The sequence below is a fragment of the Acomys minous genome, assembly GCF_964271855.1.
Source record: "Acomys minous genome assembly, chromosome: 17".
Lineage (NCBI taxonomy): Eukaryota > Metazoa > Chordata > Mammalia > Rodentia > Muridae > Acomys > Acomys minous.
Window position 1 is genome coordinate 71,627,908 of NC_140500.1, and position 27,451 is coordinate 71,655,358.

The 27,451-nt window shown below is 42.7% G+C and overlaps 2 protein-coding genes across 6 annotated transcripts in view; one reads left to right on the forward strand and one right to left on the reverse strand.

Annotated features, from left to right (window-relative positions):
• Nucleotides 1-2,506, reverse strand: part of POLR1A (RNA polymerase I subunit A) — a 69,506-nt gene extending 67,000 nt beyond the window's left edge. For all 3 annotated transcript variants that reach the window (XR_014776344.1, XM_084766865.1, XM_084766864.1), the window contains exon 1: nt 2,367-2,506. Coding sequence is in view for 2 of the 3 variants with exons in the window: in XM_084766865.1 (XP_084622991.1) it covers nt 2,367-2,443 (77 nt within the window). In the remaining variant the exon portion in view is untranslated. The remainder of the gene's footprint in view (nt 1-2,366) is intronic.
• A 27-nt stretch (nt 2,507-2,533) lies between these two features.
• On the forward strand, nt 2,534-27,398 carry PTCD3 (pentatricopeptide repeat domain 3; the record flags this gene model as incomplete). 3 transcript variants are annotated; one of them, XM_084766872.1, is made up of 24 exons in its annotated part: nt 2,534-2,985; nt 4,531-4,583; nt 4,689-4,725; nt 5,321-5,366; nt 6,815-6,883; nt 7,654-7,758; nt 9,684-9,807; nt 11,636-11,751; nt 14,799-14,854; nt 15,558-15,645; nt 16,695-16,755; nt 17,221-17,306; nt 18,051-18,195; nt 19,076-19,126; nt 20,139-20,225; nt 20,452-20,480; nt 21,205-21,311; nt 22,586-22,664; nt 22,763-22,853; nt 23,522-23,607; nt 24,536-24,684; nt 25,857-25,898; nt 26,441-26,599; nt 26,849-27,398. In XM_084766872.1, the coding sequence occupies 24 exons, from the start codon at nt 2,534-2,536 to the stop codon at nt 26,943-26,945; spliced, it is 2,415 nt and encodes an 804-aa protein (XP_084622998.1). In that variant the 3' UTR covers nt 26,946-27,398. The 3 variants fall into 3 exon arrangements, with proteins under 3 accessions (XP_084622998.1, XP_084622999.1, XP_084623000.1); XM_084766873.1 differs by having other exon boundaries at nt 4,531-4,577; nt 4,686-4,725; XM_084766874.1 differs by having other exon boundaries at nt 2,812-2,957.
• Nucleotides 27,399-27,451: the final 53 nt, after the last annotated feature.

The following is a 27,451-nucleotide window of genomic DNA, read 5'->3' on the forward strand; positions in this document are numbered from 1 at the left end:
TTTTGTACAGGGTTTCTCTGTAACCTTGGCTGTCCTGGACTTACTTTGTAGACAAAGCTGGCTTCGAACTCACAATGATTCACCTGTCTCTGCCTCCCTGAGTACTGGGATTATAGGCATGCACTACTGCGCCTGGCTGCAGTCTTGTTTTTCAATTCTAGTTTTTGAAACTGCAATAAAATATACATAAAGCAGACCATGTTAACAATTTTTAAAAGTGCAGTACAGGGAGCTAAGGAGACGGGTCATAGGTTAAGAACACTAGCTGTCCTTCCAGAGGACCCAGGCTCAATTCCCAGTACCCACATAATAGCTCACAACTGTCTGCTACTCCAATTTCATGGGATCCAACACTCTCATATAGACATACATGCAGGCAAAATATCAATGCTCATAAAAATTATTTATCTTTTTAAAATATTTATTTATTTATTTATTTATTTATTTTTGAGACAGGTTTTCTCTGTGGAGACCTGGCTGCCCTGGACTCACTTTATACACCAGGCTGGCCTTGAACTTATAGCGATCCGCCTGCCTCTGCCTCCCGAGTGCTGGGATTAAAGGTGTGCACCACCACACCCAGTCCTTTTTTTTTTTTTTTTTTAGAGTGCAGTTCACTGGCATTAAGTACACCACACTGAGCAGGAGGGCATACGCCTTCATCCCGGAAGCAGAGCTAGGCGATCTCTGAGTTCAAGGCCAGCCTGATCTACATGGAGTGAGATCTAAGACTGCCTGGACACAGAGAAAGACTGGTTTGGTTTTTGTTTGTTTGTTTGTTTTAAAGAAAGAAACAAAAGAACAAAAACAAAAAAATGTACAGCACACTGTGCCAACATCAGCACTACCCCAGGATCTGTCTTTTTGTGACTGGCTTATTTAATTAAACATACTATCCTCAGCCAGGCATGGTGGTGCATGCCTGTATTCCCAGCACTCAGAAGGCAGAGGGAGGTGGATCTCTTTGAGTTCAAGGCTCGGCTGGACAGTACAAAGCCAGTCCAGGACAGCCAGGGCGGTTACACTGAGAAACCCTGTGTCAAACAAACAAACAAACAAACAAACAACAAAACAAAAAAATGACAACAACAAAAAACCCAACATAACATACTATCCTCATTTTATAGATAAGCTATATTAGAATTTCTTTCCTTTTTGGGATTAAGTAAACAGTACGTGGTGTGAATACATTCCACTTCATCAACTCATCTTCCGGTGGCCACTTGGGACATTTCCACTTTCTGGCAACTGTGAATAATGATGCTATTAAGGTGTGTGTACCCACCCAGGCCTAGAATTCCTAGATCAGACAATAATTCCATTTTTTTTAAGTTTTGAGGAACAATTATCCTGTTTTTCACAATGTCAGCAGCATTTTACATTCCCATCAACTGCATATAAAATCTCCACCTTCCTCATGTCCTCACCAACAACTGTTATTTTCTAGGTCTTGTGCATTTGCTTGTTTGGTAATACAATGACGGGTTAAGGGGATATCTCAATGTGGGTTTGACTTGCATTGATCTTAGCATGGTGTGTACTTGTTCATGTTTTGTTTTTTGCCATTTGTGAATATTCTATGGCACTATAAATATTCAAGTCCTTTAAGGCCTGTAGTTTTCAGGAACAGCAAAGAGACCACGGTGACTGGAGTCAAGTGAGGTCAGAGACCAGAAAGACCTCTCCACGTCATTTACTCTCAAGGAGACGGAAAGCTACCAGTTCCTAACACGATTTTTTTAAAAAAAGAAGAAAGAAAGAAAGAAAAAAAAAGAATGAATTAAGTAATGCCAGATGCAGGACTTTCAGCACTGGCCTAATCAAGGGAGTCCCTTGTAGCTCAGCAGTTCTCAACTTGTGAGTCTTGACCCCTTTGTGGGTTAAATAGAAGGCATTTACCCTACAATTCATAAAAGTAGCGAAATGACGGTTATGAAATAATTTTATGGTGGTGGGGGTCACCACATGGGCAACTGTATTAAAGGGTCGCAGCATTAGGAAGGCTGAGAACTACTGTTGTACGTGATACCAGGTCTCCTTTCTCCTTCATAACCGGGGGAAAGTGGACTAGGGCCCCGATCTGAGATGTAAAGGCTCATCATGGCTTGGAGGAGAAGAGACTAGTTATTAAGCGCGTGACAGACATGAGAGTACAAATGACATAAAACTGGCTCATTAACGAGGAAGATAAACGGATGAACTGGAACAAGGCAGGACAACCCCAATTCTAGCACATTCCCTTCCCACGTTTTTTGCAGGCAAGGCCAGGCAACTTGACTGGTTCGACGCAAGGCCTTCTGGGAATCGTAGTTCCGGTCGCCGACTTTCACAACTGTGCTCCACACACATCCCCACCAACTCCTTACTTGAGCTCCTCGGCCGAATACATCCCGAAGGAAATGCCCTGAAGCCGCCTCCATGGCATGTTCTTGGAGGACAGCATCTTTCGAGTCGCTTTTGAGACCCGTCACCCCGAAAGAAGGTCCAGTCAGCTGCGGCGAGCTCCACTCACGGTTTCCAGCGCGGAGCCACCATGCGTTCGCCACTGCGCTTGCGGGCGGGAAACGCGACCAAGCGCTTTGACTTGGACGAGTTCACTTTTGCTTCCGGGGTGGGGCACGGGGGGGGCCGAGTGGAAGAAAAACGGCCTTCAAGACCGTCTTTCCGTTTAAAAACAAAATTGCACGTGAGGCATGAGAAGCAGGGTTCCCAGGAAAGTTACTTGAGGGGCGTGGTGTGTAATGAGCCTCCCGTTGCCAGAACGTGGCCTTGTGAGCACCCGTTGCGAGCTGAGACCTTCCACGCCAGCCCCGCCCCTCGACCTTGTACGCGGAGGGCGTTCCCAACATGCCCTGCGAAGAGGCCGAAGATGGCGGCGGCGGCGGCGGCGGCGGCATCTGTCCGCCGGCTGCCCTTCCGCAGCGGCCTTGTCTTGCTGCAGACCTCTCCCGGGCCAGGTGTGTGTGAGCCGAGGCTCTGCTCCAGGTAAGAAGAGCCGGAGCCAATTTGGTCATGTATTTCCCGAGAGTCGTGGGACGAGGTGGGATGCAAGGGCTTGCATGCGGGAGGCCACGCGCTCCCAAGGGTAACACGAGGTAGCGACGGATTGAGATAAGTTTCGAACAGCAAGTGTCCTTTCGGGAGATTTTTATTAGTTGGTTGTAATATCATATAGAATTAAACTTGTCCTTTAAACCAGGGCCCTGTTCTCGTGCAGTTTACATTCCCGTGAGTGCCTCTAACAAGCCCCTACACAGATTGCTTTAACGCCTCTCCCAAAAGAAAAGGGGGAAGTGGTTGATTTTATTTTTCCGAATAAAGGGCAGGCTGTTACCGCTATTGTGGAGAGAATGTTACGAGAACTTTGGGGTAAGAAAATCAGGCTTTAGTAAAAGCAGAAAAGCTTAAAAAAAAAAAAAGTCTGACCACAGCCTTTCCATCTGGTGATAGTTACAGCTTGGGACATGTTGGAAATATTTATGTAATTTCTTTTTACATTCTTAAAACTGGCCTGCTGGAATGTAGATGGTATGAGGCATTTAGGTGTAGTGTAAACGTGAAATCCAATTTTATTTATTTTTGTGTGTTGATTCCAAGACCTCACTCTACTATTGAGCTAAAACCACCACACACACACACACACAAAACTTGTTTATAGTCAATGTTTGCCTTGTCTCACTTGGATGATAATAGACAAATATTCCCTAAAATGATTCTACCTAGTAATAATCTGAAAGGACTGTGGGGAATAAATGAGATGTAACTTCTGCTAGAGCCCATGTAAAATTGCAAGGAGAAAAACCAAGTCCCCAGAGTCGCCCTTTGGCCACGTGTGCATCGCACACGTGTACTCACACACATACAGTCACACAAAAATAATAAAAAGCTTTTTAAAAAATAAGTAAAATGATACCTTAGACCAGGCACCAGTGTATGACATTGTTTTCCTCTAGGGTCACATAAAGTTTCTGAGTAATTCTGATGCCCTTTAAGAATGGAATAAACAGATATTAAACATTGATTATTTTTGTTGATTTTATTTTAGGACATTAGTTAGGGTGTAGTTAGTCATGAATACAATGTTCTAAAATTTAGCATGAGCCAGTATTTCTATTCTGGGTCAAAATAATTTTTGAGAGACTCTAAGAATGTAGCAGTTAAAAGCCTTATGTTGTTGGTAAATTGCTAAAAGTGGTTGAATATAAAGCCATGGATGGTTTTAGCTTCATTCTAATTGCTTTAAGTGAGGTAGTTTCATAAATCTTGGTTGATAGTGTAGCTTACTGGACCAGAGTTTGTCTGTTACGGATGAGGTTCTGGTTTGATTCCTAACATCAGAAATAAATGAATCAATCAATCTTGTATGTTGCAGTGAACATGCTGTTTTGATCGTGTCTCCCATCACACATTGATGTGAGGTATACAGTCTAATCTGTTCGGTCCATGATAATTAGAAAATGTGCTGAGAAATTCATTAATGGGCAATATTAACATTAGGTGTTGTTTGTTTTTGTTTTGTTTTTAATGCAGATTTTATCCTGGAAGTACATCCCTCCCAAAGGTTGAAGGAACAGATAAAGCAGGTATTTTAAAAACTATTGAAAAAGTTTTTGTTTTTAATTAAAAGAGAATACATTGTATTTCTTTGTAGTGATAGGCAACTGATCATTTTTATTTTTCTCTGTAAGGGATTGAAGAAATAATCATTCCAAAAAAGAAAACATGGTGAGTATTTTGCTATTTATTTAGCAAATGGTTGCGGGTTTTCTGTAAATAAGACATAAGGATTTAAAGAGTGCCTATCACATAGACATAAATGTTATTTTTAAATTTTGTGATATAATTTTTTATGTATAAAGTGTACATTTACTTTAGAATTAAACTATTGGATGTACTTTTGTATAATGCTTTTAATTTTTAGTGGGTGTATGATACGTCTTTATATAGATGAGATTCATTTGTTTTCCTTCACCAAGAGTAGAAACAATTGCTGGCCTACGGGACACGCTCCTTTAATCCCAGCACTGAGGAGGCAGAGGCAGGTGGATCTCTACTTAGTTCATACAGTAAGGCCCTGTCTTTAAAAAATATAAAAGGCATGGTACAGCATCAGAGTTAAGAGTGAAGGTGGTCTCAAACTTCAGTACAGTCTCTGCCTCCCTCTTTCTGAGATTCTAGGATTTATAATCATGCCTGCTTCTCACCTATTTCTGTTCTGGTGGTTTTGAGAAATAAGTCCTGGCTCTGAAAGTGGATTGACTTACTCACTTTGTAAGTATCAATAATCATCTTGATGAAGGTTGGTTGTTTTTTTTTCTAGGGATAAAGTGGCTGTTCTTCAGGCGCTTGCATCCACAGTGAACAGGGTAAGTAGGGATTTCTAGAGCTGATAACACATTCAATTTTATAGCTTTTTATTCAGAATTAAAACTGTTAGGCATCTCTTGAAATTTTCTTCTTAACAGCTAATCCAGTTCCTCCTTTTGAGGAAACAGGTTTTGAAGTGACCAGCCTAGGGCTATCTAGGATGTAGTGCCCAGGTAGCATTTTCATAGCACACTGGTTGGTTGGTTGTTTTGTCTTGCTTTTAGAGACAGGCTCTCTATAGTCCTTTTCTGGAACTTGCTATGTAGAGATCCTCCTGCCACTGGCTCCCAAGTGTTGGAAAATTTTAAAAGTGTTCACCACCATGCCCTGCTCATACTAACAATTTCTAATTACTGAAAAGGCTTCTTTTTCTTTTTTAATTAAGATTTATTTAATGTATGAGTGTTCTGCCTGCATGTACACCAGCATGCCAGGAGAGGGCATCAGATCACATAATAGATGGTTGTGAGCCACCATGTGGTTGCTGGGATTTGAACCTCGGACCTCTGGGGGAGCTCAGAAGTCTGGAGTGCTCCTAATTGCTGAGCCATCTCTCCAGCCCTAGAAAGGCTTCTTAAAATGCTTATTTCTAAAAATGGCATGAAATAAAAATTAGTTAAAAACAAAACAGGTGCTTGTTTCTGAGGGATTTGGTAACTGCATAGCCATTGCCTTTGTTCCAGCTCAGACATGGGTCTTTCCTGCTAAGGATCATACACAGGTCAAAATACAGATCTTACGGGTGTGGTGGAGCACGCTCTTATTCTCAGCACTTGGGAGACAGGGGCGGAGGATCTCTGAGTTTGAGGCTAGCCTGCTCTACATCATGAATGCTAGGACAGCCAAAACTATGTAGATAGACTCTGTCTGATAAGAGCAACAAAAATGCCTGGTGGTACAATCTTCGGAAGCATTGTGGATGATTAAGGCAGAGGCATTACTACTTTGAGGTCAGCCACCCATACCGACGGCCTGACAGGAGAGGGGAGTGAGTGTGGTAGGGAGTTGGGGTTTGATAGGTGTCCAAGAGGCATACACAGTTCTGAATAGCATTTCAGATGCCTCTTTACAGACAAATGAAGCACCTGACGGGTGGGCAGGGCCTCAGCTGAACCAGGAGCTCACCTAAAAAGAGTAGTTTAGCTAGTCAGTACTCTGGGAATCCCTTCTTTCTGCCTTCTGAGCACTAGAATGTGGTTGCTGGGAATTTAACTCAGGACCTCTGGAAGAACATCAGTGCTTTTAACCTGAGCCATCTCTCCAGCCCCGATTTCAGTGAAGTCTTATTGACGTGTGTGTTTTCTTTATATATATGCAGGCATATGACCATACATGTTCCTGCATGTGTGTTTTCTATGTGGTTAAAGTTTTACAGAATGTGTGGTCATCACTAAAGCTTAGATAATATTAATAAAAATCTAAACAGATGTATGTGTCTTTTCCACAGGACCCTACAGCTGCGCCTTATGTGTTTCAAGACGACCCTTACCTCGTGCCAACCTCTGCTGTGGAGTCAGTGCGTACTATTATGTAACTTTTCTAGCTAAAAAACTTTAGTTTATGTGAGAGTATATAAATAGTTGAGTTACTACAATAAAACAAACTGTCTTAAGGCTTGCATTGCTGTGAAGAGACCCCATTTCTAAGGCAGCTCTTATAAAGGAAGACATTTAATTGAGATTGGCTTACAGTCCCAGGGCTTTAGTTCGTTGTTGTCATGGTGGGAAGTGTGGCAGCACGCTGAGCACAGAGACTTCTGCACCTTGAGCCTCATCTTGATCCACAGGCAGTCCCACCCTGAGCTTAGCTTGAGCATAAGAAACCTCACAGCCTGCCCCCTGGGTGACACGCTTCTCCAACAAGGCCACCCCCCTAATAGTGCCACTCCCTATGGGCCAAGCATTCAAACATGAGTCTATGGGGGCCAAACCTATTCAAACCACCACAGAAACCTTGAAAAGCTTATAAATATTGACAGTTTGGTAGACTGAATCTTTTAATTAAAAATATTACGTATTTCTGAAGAAAGTTTTGGGTTATTTTTTTCTTTAATATTAATGTCTTAAATAACATGTAAGCAGACTATTTGTGTGGTGTGTGTGAGTGTGTGTGTGCGTGTTGACCTGAAATGAGTGTCATACTCAGAAGTATGGCTTATAATTGGGATTTGTATTATTGGATTCCTTTTTCTGGAGGAAAAGGAAAAATTTTTACTGAGGGTGTAGCTTTGCTTGAGTCTAAATTATATGTAAGTGCTAATTTGTATTTAATTTTTTTCTTACATAGCGTTCATTTTTACTGGCAAAAAAGTCTGGAGAGACTGCAGCAAAATTTATTATTAATTCAAATCCCAAATATTTCCAAAAGGATATAGCTGAGCCTCATATACCGGTAAGGAGAGGTAATTGTGTCTTTTACATGCTGCTATGAATGTAAATTAAATCATGCTTCCATAGTTGATTTAGCCATTTTAATGCTAGCCTTTTAAAATTCCTTTTGTGTGTACTGCCACCATTGAGTCTTCTGTGACAGCTCCTTTTCAGAGTCCTCTGGTGGTCTCCTGCGTTTCCTTACAGATGTTGCCTTTATGAGGTCTCTAAGCTCCGTTTCTCTCTTTGCAGTCTGTGTCTTCTGTTTGGGCCATTCTTGCACTCGGTTGACACTGCTGTGTATCTTGGCCGATCCCTCCTCTTGAAGCTTGAGGCCATACTTCTGGCTTCCCTTTGTTCTGTAGTTGTGAGGTGTCTGGGGCGTGTCCGCCCAGCAGCACTGAGTCAGTTCCCTCACACAGCAGTGAGCAGAGCAGGCGCACGTCATCCCTGCACAGTAGGAGTGCAGATACCAGCCGCAGCCCCCCATCTTGTCTGCAGACTCCCCCTCCCGTTCCCCAAACTCACACCCTGACAAGCTGTCCTCATACTGCGGCTTATTTGGCTGACCAGCAGGCCACACACTTCTATAGTGAGGCTTTTAGAACGGTGGCAGATGAGGAGTGGTCCTTTGTTGGCTCACTCCCCGCCTAGGTGTCTGACTGACAGTAGAAGCCTTGCAGGGTCCCCTGCCTTGAAGGTAATGCCATCGTACCCTGTGCTGTAATCAGCTGTCTCTACCTGGTTTACATGTATGTAGCTAATGAACTGTGGGGCCTCGCGTAAACTCTGCCGCTAACTAGACCCTTGTATGGATTGTTTTTCCTCTTGTGATAAAATACCTGACAAGAAGCAATTTAATGAAGGAAAGATTTAGTTTAGCTTAGGGTTTAAGGAGATACAGCCCACCATGGTGGCAAAAGCAGCAGGCAACTAGTCACACTGTACCTCAAGTGGGGAGAGGGGCAGAAGCCTTGCCTCCTGGTGGCTAGCTGCCTTTCTCTTTATATACAGTAGAGCCTATGCGGAGTGGTCCCGTTCACATTCAGGATGTGCTATCCCCCTCAGTTAACCTGGCCTAGGAAGTTCACTGTAGGCATGCCCGTGGGCTTGTCCTGGCTAATTCACTACAGGCGGGCCCGTGGGCTTGTCCTGGCTAATTCACTACAGGCGGGCCCGTGGGCTTGTCCTGGCTGTTCCTCATCTGTCCAGCTGGCAGCACTAACATCACCATCCCCGCTCTAATGTCTTAATCTTTCTGTGAAAAAAATCTCAGAGTCCCTAATGCCTGGCTTAGTACCTAGAATAAAGTGTAGTACCCATTCCAAATATATTTGAAAAATTAGTGATTGGGCCGGGCTTGGTGGTGCACGCCTTTAGTCCCAGCACAGAGGCTGGTGGATCGCTGTGAGTTCGAGGCCAGCCTGGTCTACAAAGGGACTACAGGACAGCCAAGGCTACACACAGAAACCCTGTCTGGAAAAACCAAAATAAACAAACAAACAATATTAGAGACTGAAGAAAAATCAAAACCCCTTGGTGGTATTGAATGTTCAGAGGAAAAGCAACCTCCAGGAAAGGGGTTTTGTTTGGTAGAAGGTTTTTTGTTTGTTTGTTTGTTTACTAGAACCTATGTATTTAGATAAACCTCAGGTTAAGACCTTTGGTTGGAAATATGGTCTTTAAGGTATAGAGTGAATATTTACATTCGAATGTTTTTAAATTTTCATCAAGTCAGGAAATGGCTAAACAGTTTTCTCTTCAGATGTTTATCGGCCTTTCATGTTCTTTCTTGTATATTTTATTTTAGATTTTGTACTTTGACAGGTTCAGGTGTAAGTGTTCTGTAGTGTAGGAAACAGGAACTGGACTGACTAACATCCTCATCCTACTGTTGTCCTGTTACCTTTGCCTGTGTGTAGTCACTTACTCATCTTCTTTTCCTAGTGCTTAATGCCGGAGTACTTTGAACCTCAGATTGAAGATGTAAGCGAAGCTGCCCTGAAGGAGCGAATCAAACTCAAAAAAGTCAAAGCTTCTGTGGACCTGTTTGATCAGCTCTTGCAAGCAGGTGACTCACTTCAGTCAGAGCCCCTCTTAGCATGGGGCCTTTTCATATGGTCCAAATTGTTTTGAGGAACAATGACAAATGTTGACTTGGCTTCATGGTGTTGGTTCTGGTTTAAGTGGTGTAATATACATGATTCATTTTCTACTGTAGCTTCATACTGAAGCTAAGTGAGGTAGAAGTCAGGTTTATGACTTTATTTGGTTTTGTTCTGTGCACTGGGAAAGGAAGTCCATGGCCTCTTTTTAGCATCAGGTGTGAGAAGACAGGGTCAAATAAGACAGAGAAATGCTTTATTATTATTTTAGTGTGTGACTGCTGTGCTTGCGTGTGTGTGAGTGTCTAACTAATGTCCTCCTGTGCCTTGAATTAGCTCTGGTTAACTTTTCAGTAAATACAATTGTAGGTAACATGGCTGATAAGCTACTGTAAATATACATGTGGTCACTTCAGAGTCAGCTGTTGCCACTGCAGTTTAGTTGTCTAGACTGCTGTTCAGTGAATTAGAATAAAGTATGCTAAACAGAAAAGAAATGGAAAATGGACAAGTCATTGAAGATGCCATTTGAACCTAAAACATTTTCTTAGACTCTTACGATTTGCGTATGTACCTCCTGCAGTGTCACACACAACTGAAGGGTGACAGCAGACAGTATGTGGTGAGGTGCTCCCTTCTGCTCCGAGTGTGAGTGACACTGCACTGAACTTGTCCATGCCCACGGTGGTGTGGGTGTGTGCACTCACCCAGTAAATACTTACAGACTTTTTTGAGGCAGGGGTCACTTACACTGGCCTCAGGCCATCTGTAGTCAGGAGTGACCTTGAACTCCTGCCTGGTTCTCGAGTGCTGCGATCACACGCATGAACAGTTGTGCCAAGCTTAATAAATTGGGTCTTTTACTTTTTTACTTAACTTTTGAAAAAATAGTTTTTTATATTTATTTATTGTATTTTTCTGTGTATGAGTGTTTTGTCCACGTGTATATATGTATACCATGTACTTACTGATACTCTTGGAGGTCAGAAGAGGGTGTTGGATCCCCTGGTGTGCGCCCCCATGTGGGTATTGTGGGAGTTGAGCCCAGGTCTTCTGCCAAGAGCAGCGTGGTCCCAGCCATGAGCTCTCTCCAGCCTTTCTGTCCTTTGCAGTCCCTTAGAGTGAGTGCTAATATGGCAATGTCCATTTAGAGCAGTAGGTTTTTGTGGGGCTTATTTTTACTTATTTTTGAGGTACTAGGAGTCAAATGATTCATTTGTTTTTAAGACGGTTAGAATCATGCACTTATTTAGTGGTTCTGAGTACATTTTCAGTGGCGGCCTGAGTGCAGTTGGGATAATTGTGTTTCTTCAGTGCATCCGTTTGTTGTGAGGGAATGGAGTGGAATAGTTGTGGGCCAGCAGTGGAAGGTTCCAGAGAGCAAGGCCTGAGGCTGGGGTCAGGACGTCTTGCACAAGCACTATCTTTTTTTTTTCCGAGACAGGGTCTCTCTGTGTAGCCTTGGCTGTCCTTGACTTGCTTTGTAGACCAAGCTGGCCTTGAACTCACAGTGATCCACCTGCCTCCGCCTCCCGAGTGCTGGGATTAAAGGCGTGCACCACCACGCCTGGCTCACAAACTGTATCTTATGCCAGCAATTTATATAGTTTGCCTAGGGACATGGGACAGAGTCAGCAGAGAGCCGTCATATTCCCATGAATTAACTGGTAGCATGGCAGTAAGGAGTAAGATGTAGCCAAATAAGCCACCAGTGATAGGAAAAAATGAAGAGTTACATGTAATAGGCTTTAGTTGTTGGGTATTTGAAGGCTTTTTTTTTCCTCCTAACCACAGGAACCATGGTCTCTCTTGAAACAACTAACAGTCTCTTGGATTTATTGTGTTACTATGGTGACCAAGAACCCCCAGCTGACTATCCTTTTCAACAAACTGAACGTTCGGAAAACTTGGTAAAAAAACAAAAAACTTGCCTTTTTGTTTTTAAAAATATTTTCACAATGGGTCAGGTTTCTGTGCCAGGTGTCACAGTGGCACAGTAACCTTCAGTAAACAGTGATGAAGGAGGAAGGCACGTGAATAATTGTTTCTATTCATTTTAGTCAGTGTATATTAATTATGGAAAACAATGTGTTTTGTTACGACATTTCCATACACGTGTGTAATGTATTGATCATGTTCTCACCTCCTTTTCCAGTCCTCTCTTTCATCTTCCCAAATAGTTCCCTTCCGCTTCAATTTTAGGACATATATGTTTTTAGGAAGAGAGACTACATATGAGAAAAAAACAAACAATATCTTTTTCTGAATCTATAGATAGTCTCTAGGTTCCATCCATTTTCTTTTTTTCTTTTAAAGATTGATTATTTATTTAGTGCTCTGCCTGCATGTCCACCTGCAGGCCAGAAGAGGGTACCAGATCTCATTCTAGATGGTTGTGAGCCACTATGTGGTTGCTGGGAATTGAACTCAGGACCTTTGGAAGAGCAGCCAGTGCTCTTAACCTCTGGGCCATCTCCAGCCCCCTCCATCCATTTTCTTACAGATTGTTATGGCTGAATAAAACTTCATTATGTTTATTTAGGGAGAGGTGAACCTGAGGCCTTCCAATGTTAGGCAAGTACTGAACCTTAGAGCCTTCTAGCCCTCTCCCCCTCTTGTTTTGTTTTGAACTAAAGGTTTTGCTAAGTTACTTGGACTAGTCTTAAGTTCATATTCTGTATGCCTTGACCTCCTAAGTAGCTGGCTGAGTTGTAGGCTCCATCATTAAGCCTACCTATACGAAGCTGGTTGTGGTGGCTCACACCTTTAATACCAGCACAGAGGGAGAAGCAGGCAGATCTCTGAGTTTGAGGCCAACTGGCCTACATGGTGAGTTAGTGAAACTATCTCAAAAAAAGTCCGTCTATTGATGGGCACGTAGGCTGAGACCAGTTTGGCTATTGTAATAGGGCCACTGAAAGTATAGCTGTGCGACTATCTGTACAGATGGAGTTTTTCAGGCATATGCAACCACCTGGGAACGGTGTAGCTGCAGTATATGCTCTGTGCTGTTTTGAGGAAGCTGTATGCTGATCCCCAGCGGTTCTCTAACCTATGTTTCCACTAGTAGTGTGTAAGGGTTTCTCTTATGGCCTCACCAGCCTTTGTGTGTGACTGCGGCAAGGAAAACTTTCACTATAGTTTTCTTTCTTTCTTTTTTTTTTCTTGATAGAAAGAGTGTTTATAACTTTATTCCACTTGGCAATATTTTGTCTTCCTGTATTGGATACTCAGGCAGAGTGTTGTCCAGAAAAGTTTAGCCCAGCCCTCTGTCACTGTGGTGACAGCATGCTGTACAATTATGAAGGAAAACTCTAGATTTTGTCTTGGTTCCCCTTTGTTCAAGAAGTATGCACACAGGGCCAGTGAGGTAGTCCAGCAGGCACAGCCACTTACTAGAAGCTGAGTTTGATTCCTGGAGACCATGTAAAGGTAGAGAGCCAACTCCTCAGCCTTGTCCCGTGACCTCCACGTGCATGCTGTGGCGTGCACAAGTCCATACTGAATGCACAATGAATTTTTTTCCTTTTTTTTTTTATTAATTTATTCTTGTACATCTCAATGGTTATCCCATCCCTTGTATCCTCCCATTCTTCCCTCCCTCCCATTTTCCCCTTATTCTCAGGCACAATGAATTTTTAAGATTTACAGATATGGAGAGAGCATGCTGGCCTTATGCCAAGTGTTGCCTGCGAATGGTATATCCCCTGTTTGTCAAAGCTTAAGAATTTCACTTCTAGAAATAGATTTCAAGGAAGCCTTTGTATCTGGTATATATGGTACATTTTTCTAATGCAGTGTGGACTTATGCCTGTACTTGTAAAGATGGTGGATACAGTGTAAATAGCCAGTGGCTGGTAGTGAGGGTTCAAGATGTTGAGTAGTCAGAGCATAGCCTGATGGTATGGAAAGATTCGTGCTCAGCAAGAGATCAGTGAGCATCCGTAATTTAAAATCCCCGATCCAGGTTTTGTAACTGAAATAATCCAAAATCTGAACTTTTGGACTGTCCGCTAAATTGGAATGTCCACACCTGGTCTTATATGACTTCATGCTTTCAAAACTCCTTCATGTTACATATATTTAGAGAATGAATTTCATGTTTAAACTTCTGTTCCCTTTTGGATAAGGGGTTCAATCTTCACATTTTTATTAAAACATTTTTTTACTTGCAGACGATAAAAATCTTTTTTAAAAAGTTTTTTGAGCTGGAGAGATGGCTCAGGGGTTAAGAGCACTGTCTGTTCTCCCAAAGGTCCCAAGTTCAATTCCCAGCAACCACATGGTGGCTGATGACCATCTGTAATGAGATCCAGTGCCTTCTTGTGGCAGGCAGGTGCACATGCGGGCAGATTACTGTATAAATAATAAATCTTTAAAATAGGAAATTAAAAAGTGTTTCTGAGTGATGGTATTATAGGCTGTTTCTGTTCTTTGTCTATTAATTGTGAGTTACTTCTGTACATGCCTGTGGCCTTGGAGAGCATCTTCTGAAGCTTGCCAGGATGGCCCTGTGCCCCCAGCCTTGCTCCTGAAACAGCAAGCTACAGAACTAACCCTGACTTCCACAAGTGCCAGTCAGGTTTCTATGTCCGCCTCATCCCAGACACTTGGTTCATAGAAAGCCTAGGATTTACTCTAAAGCTTCATTAGCTAGTATTACAGTGTCAACTTCTTGCTTTCGCCCTAGCGAAAGCAGTATCTTTCTACGAGTCAAACCAGTAGTGGGCTCTGTGGAAGCAGATTACATATTGTTTTTTGCCTTTAACTCTAGGCAGGCCACTCATTCGAGAGCTGACTTTGCTTCCCTCGTATGTGCACTAATTTCCACACTGAAGGAATTCACTGTGGGTGTGAACATTTTTGGTGTTTCTCTTGGCCTTATTTCCTCTCGGCTTGTGATTTTTAAGTAGTCTGCAAGAAAACATTGTCTTACCTTTTATTTCATCCTTTCTAGGAAGAGGCCACAGAGGAAAATAATCAAACATCCAAGATGAAGACTAGTCTTTGGAAGTAGGTTACACTTGAGAACCTTGTGTTACGGGGATTTTACAGTACATGAAAATATGCTATATTGTCCTCTGGAGTTGCAGTCCTGTAATGTTAATCTAAAGTAAAAATAAGTGTTCAGTATGTAGATAGAAGAAAAGCTACCATTAATGCCAGAAATTCAGCTCTAGAGAGGTGGCTTAGTAGTTAAGAGCATTTCCTGTTTTCTCAGAGGTTCCATGTGTTCAACATCCTATGGTTGTAGCGCTGGGAGTTCTAACCTCTGTGGGCACCAGCACAGAGCACACACATTCAGAGGGTTGCACACACATGAACTTTGTAGTAACATCTTGGCTCATATCCCGACTCTGATTTCTATTAGTGTGTTCGCTATGCAGGAAAATTTATTCAAGGTGGTAACATTTTTTTCCCCCATCTATAAAGAGGCAAAATAGGTCATGCTAGAATATCAAGACTCAGGTTTGGGAAGTCAGGTCAAAGAACAGAACGCAGAAGACTTTGTGTTGATAAACTGCCCCTCCTGCTCATGGCCCCGAGCTGTGAATGTCTAGACAACTTCACGCTTTTAGCCTCTCACCCCGAGGTGGTGACCTGTCACACGCGAGTCGTAGGTTAGTTCTGCACATCACTTAAGACACGCCAGAACATGGTGGCACGCACCATTAGCCCCTGTGCCTCTGGCCCATGTTTTTTATGTTGTTTCTAGAGCACAAAACAATGCTGAGAGAATCTTCGCTCTGATGCCAGAGAAGAACGCACGCTCCTACTGCACGATGATCCAAGGGATGGTGAAGGTGCCTTTGCTTGTTTATTTTTAGCTTGAAGGACCATTAGTTGGTGGTTCTTTTCCAGCCCTCCATAAAAAGAGTTGTGCTTTGTCTCTGTAACCCAGGCTAGCTGGACTGTTATGCAGACAAAGCTTAAGCTCACAGCAGTCTGCCTGCTGCTGCCTCTTTAAAGGTGCTCCACAGAACCTGGCAAAGACAGTTCTGTGCAGTTAGGAGTGACAGCCTCTCTGAAATTGAATTTAGCAGCGTTTCAGATTTTAGATTAAGGGTGAACAACCTATATAAAGTTTTGTGAGGATTCTTTCTTGTTGTTTTAAATTCATGTATGTATGTATCTGTCTGTGTCTCAGTGTATGTAAGGGTGTGGGTGGGTGTTGGGTCCCTTGGGGCCAGAGTTACTGTAGGCATTTGTGAGTGACCTAACATGGGTATGGGATTGAGAGCCCTGGTACTTGTGATTGAGCACCAAGCACTCTTTTTTTTTTTTTTAAGCTTTTTTTTTTTAAATTTTATCATTTATACATTGCTCTGTTGGATGTGTGCCTGCATGTACAGCTGCAGGCCAGAAGAGGGCACCAGAACACATTATAGATGGTTGTGAGGCACCATGTGGTTGCTGGGAATTGAACTCAGGACCTTTGGAAGAGCAGACAGTACTCTTAACCTCTGAGCCATCTCTCCAGCCCCTCACCAAGCACGCTTAAGGACTGAGTCGACCTGTCTCACCCTCCTCATACTAACATTTCAGGTCTGAAAGATCAGAAAGATAGACTTTGATAGACGTTCCTGTGTGTGATAAGATGTCTAAGTGTGTTGTCCCCTCCCTCATTCACACAGTTCTAACCACAGACGTGACATGCTCCTGATTCACCTTCAATTGTGACAACTGAAATAAGTGAAATGTGTCTAGACATTGCCAGTGCCCCCCTTTTCTCCCCACCTGGAAGAAACCCACTACACTGGCATATAAGCACCCCAAGAACACGGGCCTCCTCTTCTGTGTGCTCATGGTCACAGTTGTAGCGACTTTGCTGATGTTTGCTTTTCCTCTCCAGCACCGAGCTTATGCACAGGCGGTAAACGTGTACACCGAGTTACTAAATAATAGACTTCGTGGTGAGTTTGGGGACCGCCTCCTCTACCCGTGTCTTCCTCTAACACAGTGGTTCTCAGCCTTCTTAATGCTACAGCCCTTTAGCATTGCGGTGATCCCACGTCTGTTGCTAGTTTGTAACTGATTTTGCTGCTGTTGTGAATTGTAGTGTAAATGTCTGATATGCAGACATCTGATGTGACCCCCGAAGGGGCCCTGACCCCCACAGGTTGAGACTGCTGCTCTAACAAGATGCTGTGAGCGCTTTGGGGTTTGCCCCAGTTGCTGGCCCGCAGTCGGGGGGTGGGGGGACGGAGGTTGTTGTTAGGTTGTTTGTCTTTTGTCGCGTGCTCATGATGAAGGTGGGAGTGAAGATCCGGCTCCAAGGACTTGTTGAGATTAGATAAGAGGCACCAAAGAATGACGGTTCCCCTGTTTTGAGGTAAAATTTCAACCTTAAGTTTTGTTAAAATTCTTTTCTTTTATAGCTGATGTTTACACCTTCAATGCATTGATTGAAGCAAGACTGTCTGTACCCGATGAGAAATTTGAGGAAAGATGGAATAATGTACTGGTAAGGAAGCCCCTTCCCTGTCCTGTAGCCACCTTTCCTAAGAACGATTCACTTAGCAGTTCTGTCGCGGTCACTGTTCTCAGTAAACAACTGCTCACTGCCATGGCCTTGCTTAGGAAGAGAAGAGAACACTGGCTCATCCCTGACTGGATAGCTAGAACTCAGGACAACTTGGGACATTTTGCATGTAATTATTTTATTGTTGGTTACAAAAGTAACATACCTGTTAAAGAATTCTGGCCAGAGAAATTAAATTGAAATCACCAGAGAAGAATTTGTCAAAAATTAAAAATACAGCATTTTTATACCATAGGGATCTGCTCTTAAGTTTACTTCTTTTTTTTAAGTCTCAGTTTGGGAAAAGACTGTAGATAGACACCTTGATTCCTGTGGGGTGGATGATAGAATATGGAGGGACAGGCACACTTTGACCCCATGACAGTGCTAGGCTTTTCTAGAAGACGGGATTGCTGGCCCCGCCGGCAGTACTTTATCGCAGGTTTTGGTTTTTCTAATTCTCTTTAAGAAATGGTCTCACTCTGTGGCCTGGACCTTGAAATATGTAGTGTAAGCCAGGTGGGCTTTGAACTCACACAGATCTTTTGCCTCTGACTCTTGGGTGCTGGGCTACCAAACCAGGCTGGGAGTGTAGTCACTAATTTGTTTTGAATTTAGCCACAGAATTAAATAGTTTTGGTTAATCACCGTGGAGTAAAAAATGTTTCCTGTTTTGGATTCACCCAGGATCTACTGAAACATATGGTTGCACAGAAGGTGAAACCAAACTTGCAGACTTTTAATACAATGTTGAAATGTCTCCGGAAGTTTTCCTCGCTTGGAAGGCTGCCAGGCTTGCAGACATTACGTGAAATGAAGTGTGTTGGAATAGGTAAGGATGCGTCCTGGAGTCCGCACTGAAGATGCCATGGTGGCCACTGGTCTCAGCACAGAAGCGGAAGTGTCTTCATCTTTCCCGTTGTTCACTTAAGGGTTTCTTGTTTTGTATGTGACTCCGTGTGCAGTTGGAATTTTTATCTACTGTATCTGTTGGCATTCAACCCCAGGTAAAAATGTCAGGAAAAAATAGTTATAAACACGTGTGCACGTGGTTTTGGTCCTTAATTCCTAAATAATACAAGAAGTATTTGCATAGCCTTACAGCATGCCAGATATTACAGGTGATCTAGAACTGCTTTGAAGTCTACATTAGGATATGTGTGGGTTTTTTGCAAACACTTCACTATTTTATGAGGGACTGCAGCATTTGACTAACTGGGCATCAGCGGGTTCTGGATTTACGTTCCCATGGATACCAAGTGAGAACCATCTGCTGTGATGGGCATGCATTGTCACTTGGTGGTGTTTACAGTAAGCACACTGTCACCGTAACATTTGAGAGACTTCTCTAGCTCTCTGGGTCTTGATAGGAATTAATTGCTTTATTAGCCAGTTTTAAGTTCCAGGACTTTTTTTTTTTTAGCATAATTAGGTATTCTAACCCAAATTATGTGCTAGCCTTTTGTAGATATTTCAGTAATTACTTCACCGGTGATTAGTCAGGCATTGATCAACTTTATGATGCTTTGCTATTTTCAGTGATCAATCACACTTGTATGAACATAACAGACTGATGCTGTCTTTAGGGCAATCTCACTTTTTCATGAGATGAGCTAAAAATGCCTTCAGAGGTATTTCTGTTTCAGATTTATTTTGGATAGCTTTGTTTTTACTGTATTTCTTTTTTTTTTTCTCCCCTCTGGTAATTGGAGAACCGTCACTTGCAACATATCACCATATTATTCACCTCTTTTATCAACGAGGTATGTATAACCATACATTATTTTGATTTGTATGAAAATTGACCATCTCTGTTGAGTTTATATAATTGTTGAAGTACCTACTCTCATATAAATTAAGAATAGAGAATTTGCCAGGTGTGGTAGTGAGCACATTTATTTAATCCCAGCACTTGGGAGGCAGAGGCGGGTGGATCTCTGAATTCAAGGCCATCCTGGTCTACAAAGAGAGCCCAGGATGGCCAGGACTACATAGAGAAATCCTGTCTGGAAAACCCAAAAAGAGGTTGGGGCCTGGGGGTCAGAAGTCAGAGAATAGTTAAGAGCACTGACTGCTCTCCCAGAGGGCCTGGGTTCAGTACCCAACACCCACATGATGGCTCGCAATGATTGGTCCCAGGGGATCCAAAGCTGCTTCTGGCCTCCAAGGGCCCAGGCACATATAAGCATGCATGCCTTCAAAGCATCCGTACACATGAAATAAAAGTAAGTAAGAATTTAAAAATAGGCCTGGAAAGATGGCTCAGAGGTTTAAGAGCACTGTCTACTCTTCCAAAGGTCCCAAGTTCAATTCCCAGCAACCACATGGTGGCTTATAACCACCTGTAATGAGATCTGGTGCCTTCTTGTAGTGGGCAGGCATGCGTGTGGGCAGAATACTATATAAATAATTTTTTTAAAAAATTAAAAACAGAATTCAACTCTCCAGGTATTGTATTTCTGTAATCCTAGTACCAGTGCTAACTATAGCATTCTTGTACTATAAAGAAGACTGGGCAAGGTAGGTTGTAGTTAAGGGTGCCTTTTGGTCTTTAGAGTCCAGCTAGCGATCTACTGATGAAATACTATCAACTTGGGCTATAGAGGTGGCTCAGAGGTTAAGAGCACTGGTTGCTCTTCCAGAGGCCTTGAGTTCAATTCCCAGCTACTGCATGGTGGCTCACAACCATTTATAATGAGATCTGGTGCCCTCTTCTGGCCTGCAGGCAGAGCAGTGTGTACCAAAACAAAGACTATTTGTCTTGCTTTTCTGCAGAAAGCCCTATGAAACTACCATCTGTCATCTATGATATCATGAGTGTATTAGAGGGGAGGAAATTTTATCCACGGGACCTGGATGATGGTATGTACAGAAATTGCTCGTGCCTTTCCCCTAGCTAATAAGGACTGGTTTGCCTGAGTGCCATTAGAGGCCTTGTGTGGGGGGCAACCTTTATTTTACCTAAGTCACAATATTTCGATTGAACATTCTGAGAAAGCCAAGAATGTCTGCAGCATACTAATGTTACTGATAGGAAAATAGTGTTGCATCCTTACCAACCAAAACTCTCATGAACTTTGGTTTTTAGATAAATTTTTTCAGTCGGCCATGAATGTGGTAAGTGTCACTTTATTAACTTAATTATGCCTGCTCTAAGGGTTCCTCTCGCTCTCCTTGTTGTATATGTAATTGTAGGCTTCTCTGTGTCCTTTCACTTTTTAACTCTTCTCTTCATGTCTTTGCTTCCATTCTCTACAATCTGTAGTTTTAAAATCATATACTAGCTCTACCTTTCTTCATGCCTGTTTTGATAAAACATTCAGAACATTTTTTGTTCATTAATTTTATAAAGTGATAGAAATAGATTACTATGTTGCTTTTCATTTTATCATCTTAGGTGAAATGTGACATTTTCAGGCTGAGTAGAGAGCATCCTGTGTGCCGAGGATAACTGTGTGGCAGCCTAGTGTCTGTCCTATGGGGTTTCCTGCTGAGAGTTCATGAGACTACTCAGTGCAGCCCTGTGGTAGTGTATTTTATTGGAGGGGAGGACTAAGCATTTGAAGGCTGGTTCTTGAAGCTATTTCATGGTGATTTTGATGGTACAGTGGTAGGATTGCTAATACAAAATAAATTTGTTTCAAATTTCATAAACCTAGAGTTTCTTTTACCGACCAGTTCCTTGTTAATTTTTTGCTGTCAATCAATGAATTGAATCTAGCATTAGTTAACTATTTATACAAAGAAATACATAATTTTTTTTTTTTTTTTTTTTTACTGTGTGTTGAGTCACTGTTCGGCTTGCACGAATGTCTGGGTAATGCTACTTGCAAATTTTCAGTGTTCATCTCTTAGAGATTTAGAGCTTGCTTACCAAGTACATGGCCTTTTAAATACGGGGGACAACCGGAAATTGATTGGACATGAAACTCAACGTAATTTCTATTAGTAAGTATGGTGCTTTATATTTTTAAAGATTTAGTCTGTGAGTGTATGCGTGCACAGAAAGCCAGAAGAGTGCAGCAGGAGCCCTGTCGCTTTCTACCTGTCCCTCTAAGGCAGGTCTCCGCTGAGCCTGGTGTGAGCCTCAGCTAGGCTGGAAGCCCAGGGAGCCTCCTGTCTCTGCCCTGTTTTGGAGCTGGGGTTACAGGCATTAGCTAGGAATGCCTGGTTGGTTATTGTTGCTGGGACCCAAACTCTAGTCCTCAGGATTTTGGACCAAGGGCTCTTAAATCTTGAGGCATCTTTCTAGCTCCCTCCTTTATTTTAATTACTAGACTTTGCAATGGGAGGATCTCAGTGACTCCTGTTTTAGGTCATATACCCATTATTTCATAGTACAGATAATTGAGCACTTGGAGATTAAAGTAGTGGGGCTGAGGAAATGGCTTTGTGTGTAAAGTACATGCTATGAAACATGAGGTACTGGGTTCAGGTCCCCAGCCCCCACTGGTGGTACGTGTCTGTAATCCCACCGTGAAGTGAGAAGTAGAAATAGGCAGGTCCCAGGGCCTCCATGACCATTGAGAGTGGACACAGCAGTGGAGCTTCAGGTTTAAGGAGAGGGAGAGACAGTTGAGGGAGGACATCTGAAACACAGCCCTGTCCTCCTACGTGTGCAAGTACACGTGCACGTGTATACACTGGCATGTGATGTATGTATGGTAGTGTGGCTGGCGTGTCTGTGCACTTAGAGATTTTACTTTCTTTGTTACACTTTATGCCTTTGTGTCCAGGTCCTTGTGTCCCCATGAGTACTTTCAATGCTAATGTTACTTGCGGTAACTGTTGCAAGGATCTGAGAGTGAGTGCACTGAGCAGGCTGCCTCAACAGTGCAGCCAAGGATCGAAAGATCTGGGTTGGGAACTTAAGTACAGTTAGCACGTCCTTGGTCGATCATTGGCTGTTGTGGTTTGAGATTGTAAATAATTTTTATTATTTTGTGAACATGCCACAGCATTGGGTGTGGGGTGGGGGAAGCAGATGTCTAAGGACATTTTGTGGAGCAGGTTCCCTCCTGCTATTACTGCATACACTCCAGGAATGAAATTCCAGTTGTCCTGCTTATGTGGGAAAGAACCTGTACCAAAGCCAGCTCATTGACTTGAAACTGTAAACATTAGAAATGTATGCTTAACACATTAGTACCTACTGAAATTTCACTAATCATACCTTATATTTACACATAGACTTTATCTAAACACACTTTTTCTCTTTACAGTTCGAAGTTTTTCAGTTTGATTTGTTCAATGGAACATATTGATGTCACCTTGAAGTGGTATAAGGACCTCATACCTTCAGTAAGGAGATTTGTTACTTGTGTTTTGTCTTTGTAAATGAGTATATGAGAGTGTCTTCTGGTGGATGCTTTAAAACCATATTTGTATTTTTCAATCAGGTGTTCCTTCCCCACTCCCAAATATTCATAGGTCTTCTCCAAGCATTGGATGTGGCCAATAGGCTAGAAATGGTTCCTCAGATTTGGAAAGGTAAGTGACTGTTTTGTGCCAGTGCTATCTTACTTCAGTGGCTGATGTCTTGATTAACACGTTTACAGTTTTAGGCTGAATGCTTCTGCCCTTAACTGAGTTTAATGCATTTGTTATGGTCAAACTTCAAGGTCAGTGCTCATGTTATACTGGTTGAGTACACATGTGGAAAATAAGCTCATTCGGTGCAGTTGGAGAGGTTGCTAATTATGTGGCCGGTTCTAAATCTTTAGTTCAGTATCCCACCGTAAAGCCTGTCTTCCTCTCTATTGGCCTGATTATCTTCGTGCATTAAGACTCAGCAGCGATGCTGATTATGTTGCTAAGTACTAGTCATTGACATGAGTGTGTCTCAGTCAGTTTTATGTGTTTTAGATATTGCTGCCTGAGAGATTCACACCGAAGTCCAGCTCTGTGCCTTACCCAAGTATGGTGCACGTGCTGTCTTTCACACTGACTGCAAACAGTTCTGGTTGCCACTGGCAACAGGTTTCACTGTGTAGCTCTGGCTGGCCTTGAACTCTAAGAAACCCTCCTGCCTTTTCTTCCCAGAATGCTGGAATTAAAGCTGTGCCAACCTACTCACCTAAAGATAAAAGTCGGTGGTGATAAAGGCTCGCCCGATGTTTTGCATTTTGGTTCTCACTGCGATTTTCTTTTGCTTTAAGACAGTAAAGAATATGGCCATACTTTTCGAGAAGCCCTAAAAGGAGAAATCTTGATGCTCATGGCCAGGGATAAACACCCACCAGAGGTAGGGCTGTCTTGAAGTTCAAGTTCCACTATCATCATTAGATGTGTAATGACCTATGTGTTTGCTAATACTTACGTCCTTTAATGGTGGTTTCCCTGGTTTTATCCATCTTGTGATGTGCATTTCTAGGTTTAGGTCAACATTAGCAGAGTACCAACCAGTCTTACTGTTAGCCTCATTCCTCTGGTGCAAAGCAGGCAGCAGGAAAATAGTCGTAAGCTAGATTACTGTAGTAATTATTGTTCCAGGGCTAAAGAGATGACGCAGTGGAAAAGCACTAGCTCCAGAGGACCAGGGCTCAGTTGCCACTATTCACATCAGGCACTCAGAAACACCTGCACTCAAACACATATGCTCTCCCACATGCACATAATTAAAAATAATAAAATTAGGGGTTGGAGAGGTGACTCGGTGGTTAAGGGCAACTTGCTCCTCTTCCAGATCCCAGCACCCGTGTAAAGACTCACTACTGTCTCTGACTCCAGTTCCAGGGAAACTGGCTTCTACAGGCCTCAGGCAGGCAGAAACACAAAATAAAAATTACTTTTTTTTTTTTTTAAATTTCTACCTGAAAAGATGTGAGATGGGTCAATGAATAAAGGAGTTTTCTGCCAAGTCTAATGACCTAAGTTCTTTCCCTGGAACCTACTTGGAAGAAGAGAACCAACTCCCATAAGTTGTCCTCTGACCTCTATACATGGGCTCTGACACCCTTATGTACACATGTATACATATACACAGTCAATAAAGTAATACAATATCTTTTAAAAGTTTTTTTATGATTAGATTTCAGACATGTTAATTGCATTATCCCAGGGCAGTCCAGACTTTTTACTGTATTTCTTATTTGCCATGTATGTGATAGTCTCTTGATTTTAAATTCTTGTCAGACAGCTAGGCAGTTCTACTGACTTTTAGAGCTTCTCAGCTTCAGGTGGCATTTGCTGACTGTGCTGCTGATATCAAATCTACATATGAGAGCCCTGATGCCCCGCAGACTGCTCTTGATTGGCCAGCCAACCATCTACAGTATATAGCTGTCCTTTTCTTAAGAGGCAGCAGAACCCAGGAAGCCTGGTAAGTATTAGTTCCCAAGTGAACTCCAACATTTATTCTCAGAGCTGAAGCATTGGCTCTGGTTAATGGGTAAACATGTAGTTCAGTGTAGTAGCAGGTGCTTATCAGAAACCAAACCTGAATATGCAGTGTTTTTTGTGGACACTTGTGGTTAGGCCAATATGTATGTTCTTGAGAAGAGGGTGTTGTTCAGGTGGGTGGGAAGTCTCATTTCATACCTTTCAGCCTTCTGGGTCATTCTGGGCAAGAAATTCAACCTCATTCTTCTGCCCTGGGGTTCTGAGTGAGGAGAGATGCATACTCTTTGAAAATGCTCTGGTAATTGAACATGAGCAGCTTGCTGGTGCTCCTCTCATCCCCATCCCCTAACTTAAAGTGTGGCCTCGGCACCTTTGGTTTCTGCCACTGTTCTGCTTCTGTGTGTTTCACCAGCACTTCACTAAATCCTGGTTCCAGTCTTTATAAGTTGGGACCTTGGGCTTATTCATGTTTCCAAAGTTAAAAAGTACTTTGTAGAGAAGATTATCTTGTTTATGCTCACCCTCCCCCCAGGGTGTGTGTGTGTGTGTGTGTGTGTGTGTGTGTGTGTGTGTGTGTGTGTGTTCGCTCCAGAAAAGATGCTTTGAACTTGTCTCTTTCCTGTAACTCACGTGGATGTGGCCTGCTAGCTCCTGCCGGCATTGGCATGGCCAGGCAGGCTGACACAGTATGAAGTAGGCTATGATGATTGGCGCAGGGGTACGGACCTCAGCTGAGTCATGGGAGCTGAATGTGTGTGTTTTGCCTTTGTCTTGCATGTGGCAAGCTGATGGCATGCATACACATGAGACTGTTGCCTTAATCTGAGCCTGTTCTTCATAATGGAGTTCTAGGACAGACTGAGTCAGGCTTTAAGAAGGTTTAACTAAGCTCACCCCTCTCTCCTCCACCCTCACAGGGTGTAGCATGGATTCCCTCTGGGATACAACTAGCAATTCTCAGCATTGGCCACATCTCAGATTTACCTGTTAAATTTGTGCAGCCAAGACTGGAAACTAGTAGAGCCCATGGGAATTCAGGAAGTTGGGTGTAGTTTATTTTTAGGTCACTTAGTTTCTGAACCTGACAGGAGCAGCTTTGTCTGGTTGCCACTTGTTTTTCTGTTAGCAGTCATCTTTTCTTTTCTTCCATAGGAAAATGTTGGCACTTTTCAAAAAGCACAATAAAATTCCCAGGTAAGTTGAGACTAAGAGGCCTCCGTGGTACAGGCTTGAATTAGTCACATGGGCTTTGACTCTATCGGTGAATGATTAGAATTTCTTCTCCTACCTAAGCTATTGTGTTTGAGGGCTCTTCGGACAGACAGGCCTTACCATCCTCAGGCGTTTTCTCTGTTCAGTGAACACATCTTGGGAATATATAGAATGTTGTTCTTTAACTTTTGTCTAAAGTTAATGAGGATTTGACTAATAAAACGTATTCTGAACCTTGTCTGTAAATATTTGACTAAAAGTTAAGAAATTAAGTTGGGGGCACTGGAGAAAAGCAAGCAAGTGCTTAGTCTAAACCTAAGACTAAGGTTTAGTTCTCAGCAGCCACATGGAGGCTTCACAAGCACTTTTAACCCCAGGTCCAGGGGATCTGGCACTGGCCTCTATGGGCATCACATACACGGACATCTGCATACGTGGGGGAAGATGCTTGAATACATAAAACAAATCTGTAGTAAGAAAAAAAAAGTAAGTTGGGGAGTGTTCGATTTTGCTTTCTTCTACAGAAATGAGTTGCTGGAGGAGTTTATGGACAGTGCAAAAACATCAAATAATCCTGCCTTGGCCATTGAGGTTGTGACGCTGGCAAGTGCCTTCAGCTTGCCTATTTGTGAGAGCCTTGCCCAAAGAGTAATGATGGATTTCACAGTCACCCCAGAACAAAAGTAAGTCTGTTTTGGGTGCTTTGGGTGCTTATAGCTTTTTTCTTTTTCCCTTACAAAGTCAGGGAAGGTTATGTAATCACTGTTCTTCTGTCATAGGTTTCATATACATTGGAACTTTTTCTTTGTTCACATAATAGTTCAGTGCAGTTTTGGGACCCTTTCTCTGCTTTGAAAACTGCTGTATGAATCACATGCCAAACACCCCTGACCCTGTGAGCTGAACTCTGATGTCATTTCTCTTCCTTACAGAGACGCCCTGGGCAACCTCACTGCATTGAATAGCAGCAGCGATGAAGATAGCAGCAGTGACAGTGACAATGACAGCAGTGAAGACAAATCAAAGTGAGCTGCCGGAAGGATAGAAGTGGTAAAATAAGCAGATGCAGGCTGGTGATGAAATACAAGCTCTGTAGCAGTAGCCTAGACTCAGCTCCAGCACCACAAAGATGCAGGTCTGGTCAGTTTTTTGCCAAGACAGTGACAAGCACTGTGAGGCCTGTGGCTCTTGGGGAAAAAACAAGCTACACACACACACATGCAGTGCTGCCGGCCCCTCCCACTGTGCTGTCATGTCAGTGCTCGCTGGGCTCTGCTGCTGACCTACCTTGTGATGTGCTGGTCCTCGGCCCAGAGCATAACCTGGCTTTCATGAAGATGCATAAGTACTGTTGAATTGATCATGTCTCAGTTTGGGGAGTACTTTAAACAGATGTGGATAACTGTCTAAGTAAATCAGAAACAAGTTACTGGTTTTATGATTCCCAACTGGTAAAATCATTAAATAAATACAGTGATTAGGTGTGTGTGTTTATTTTTTTTAATTGAATATAGCCTTTGCCTATTGTATGTGTG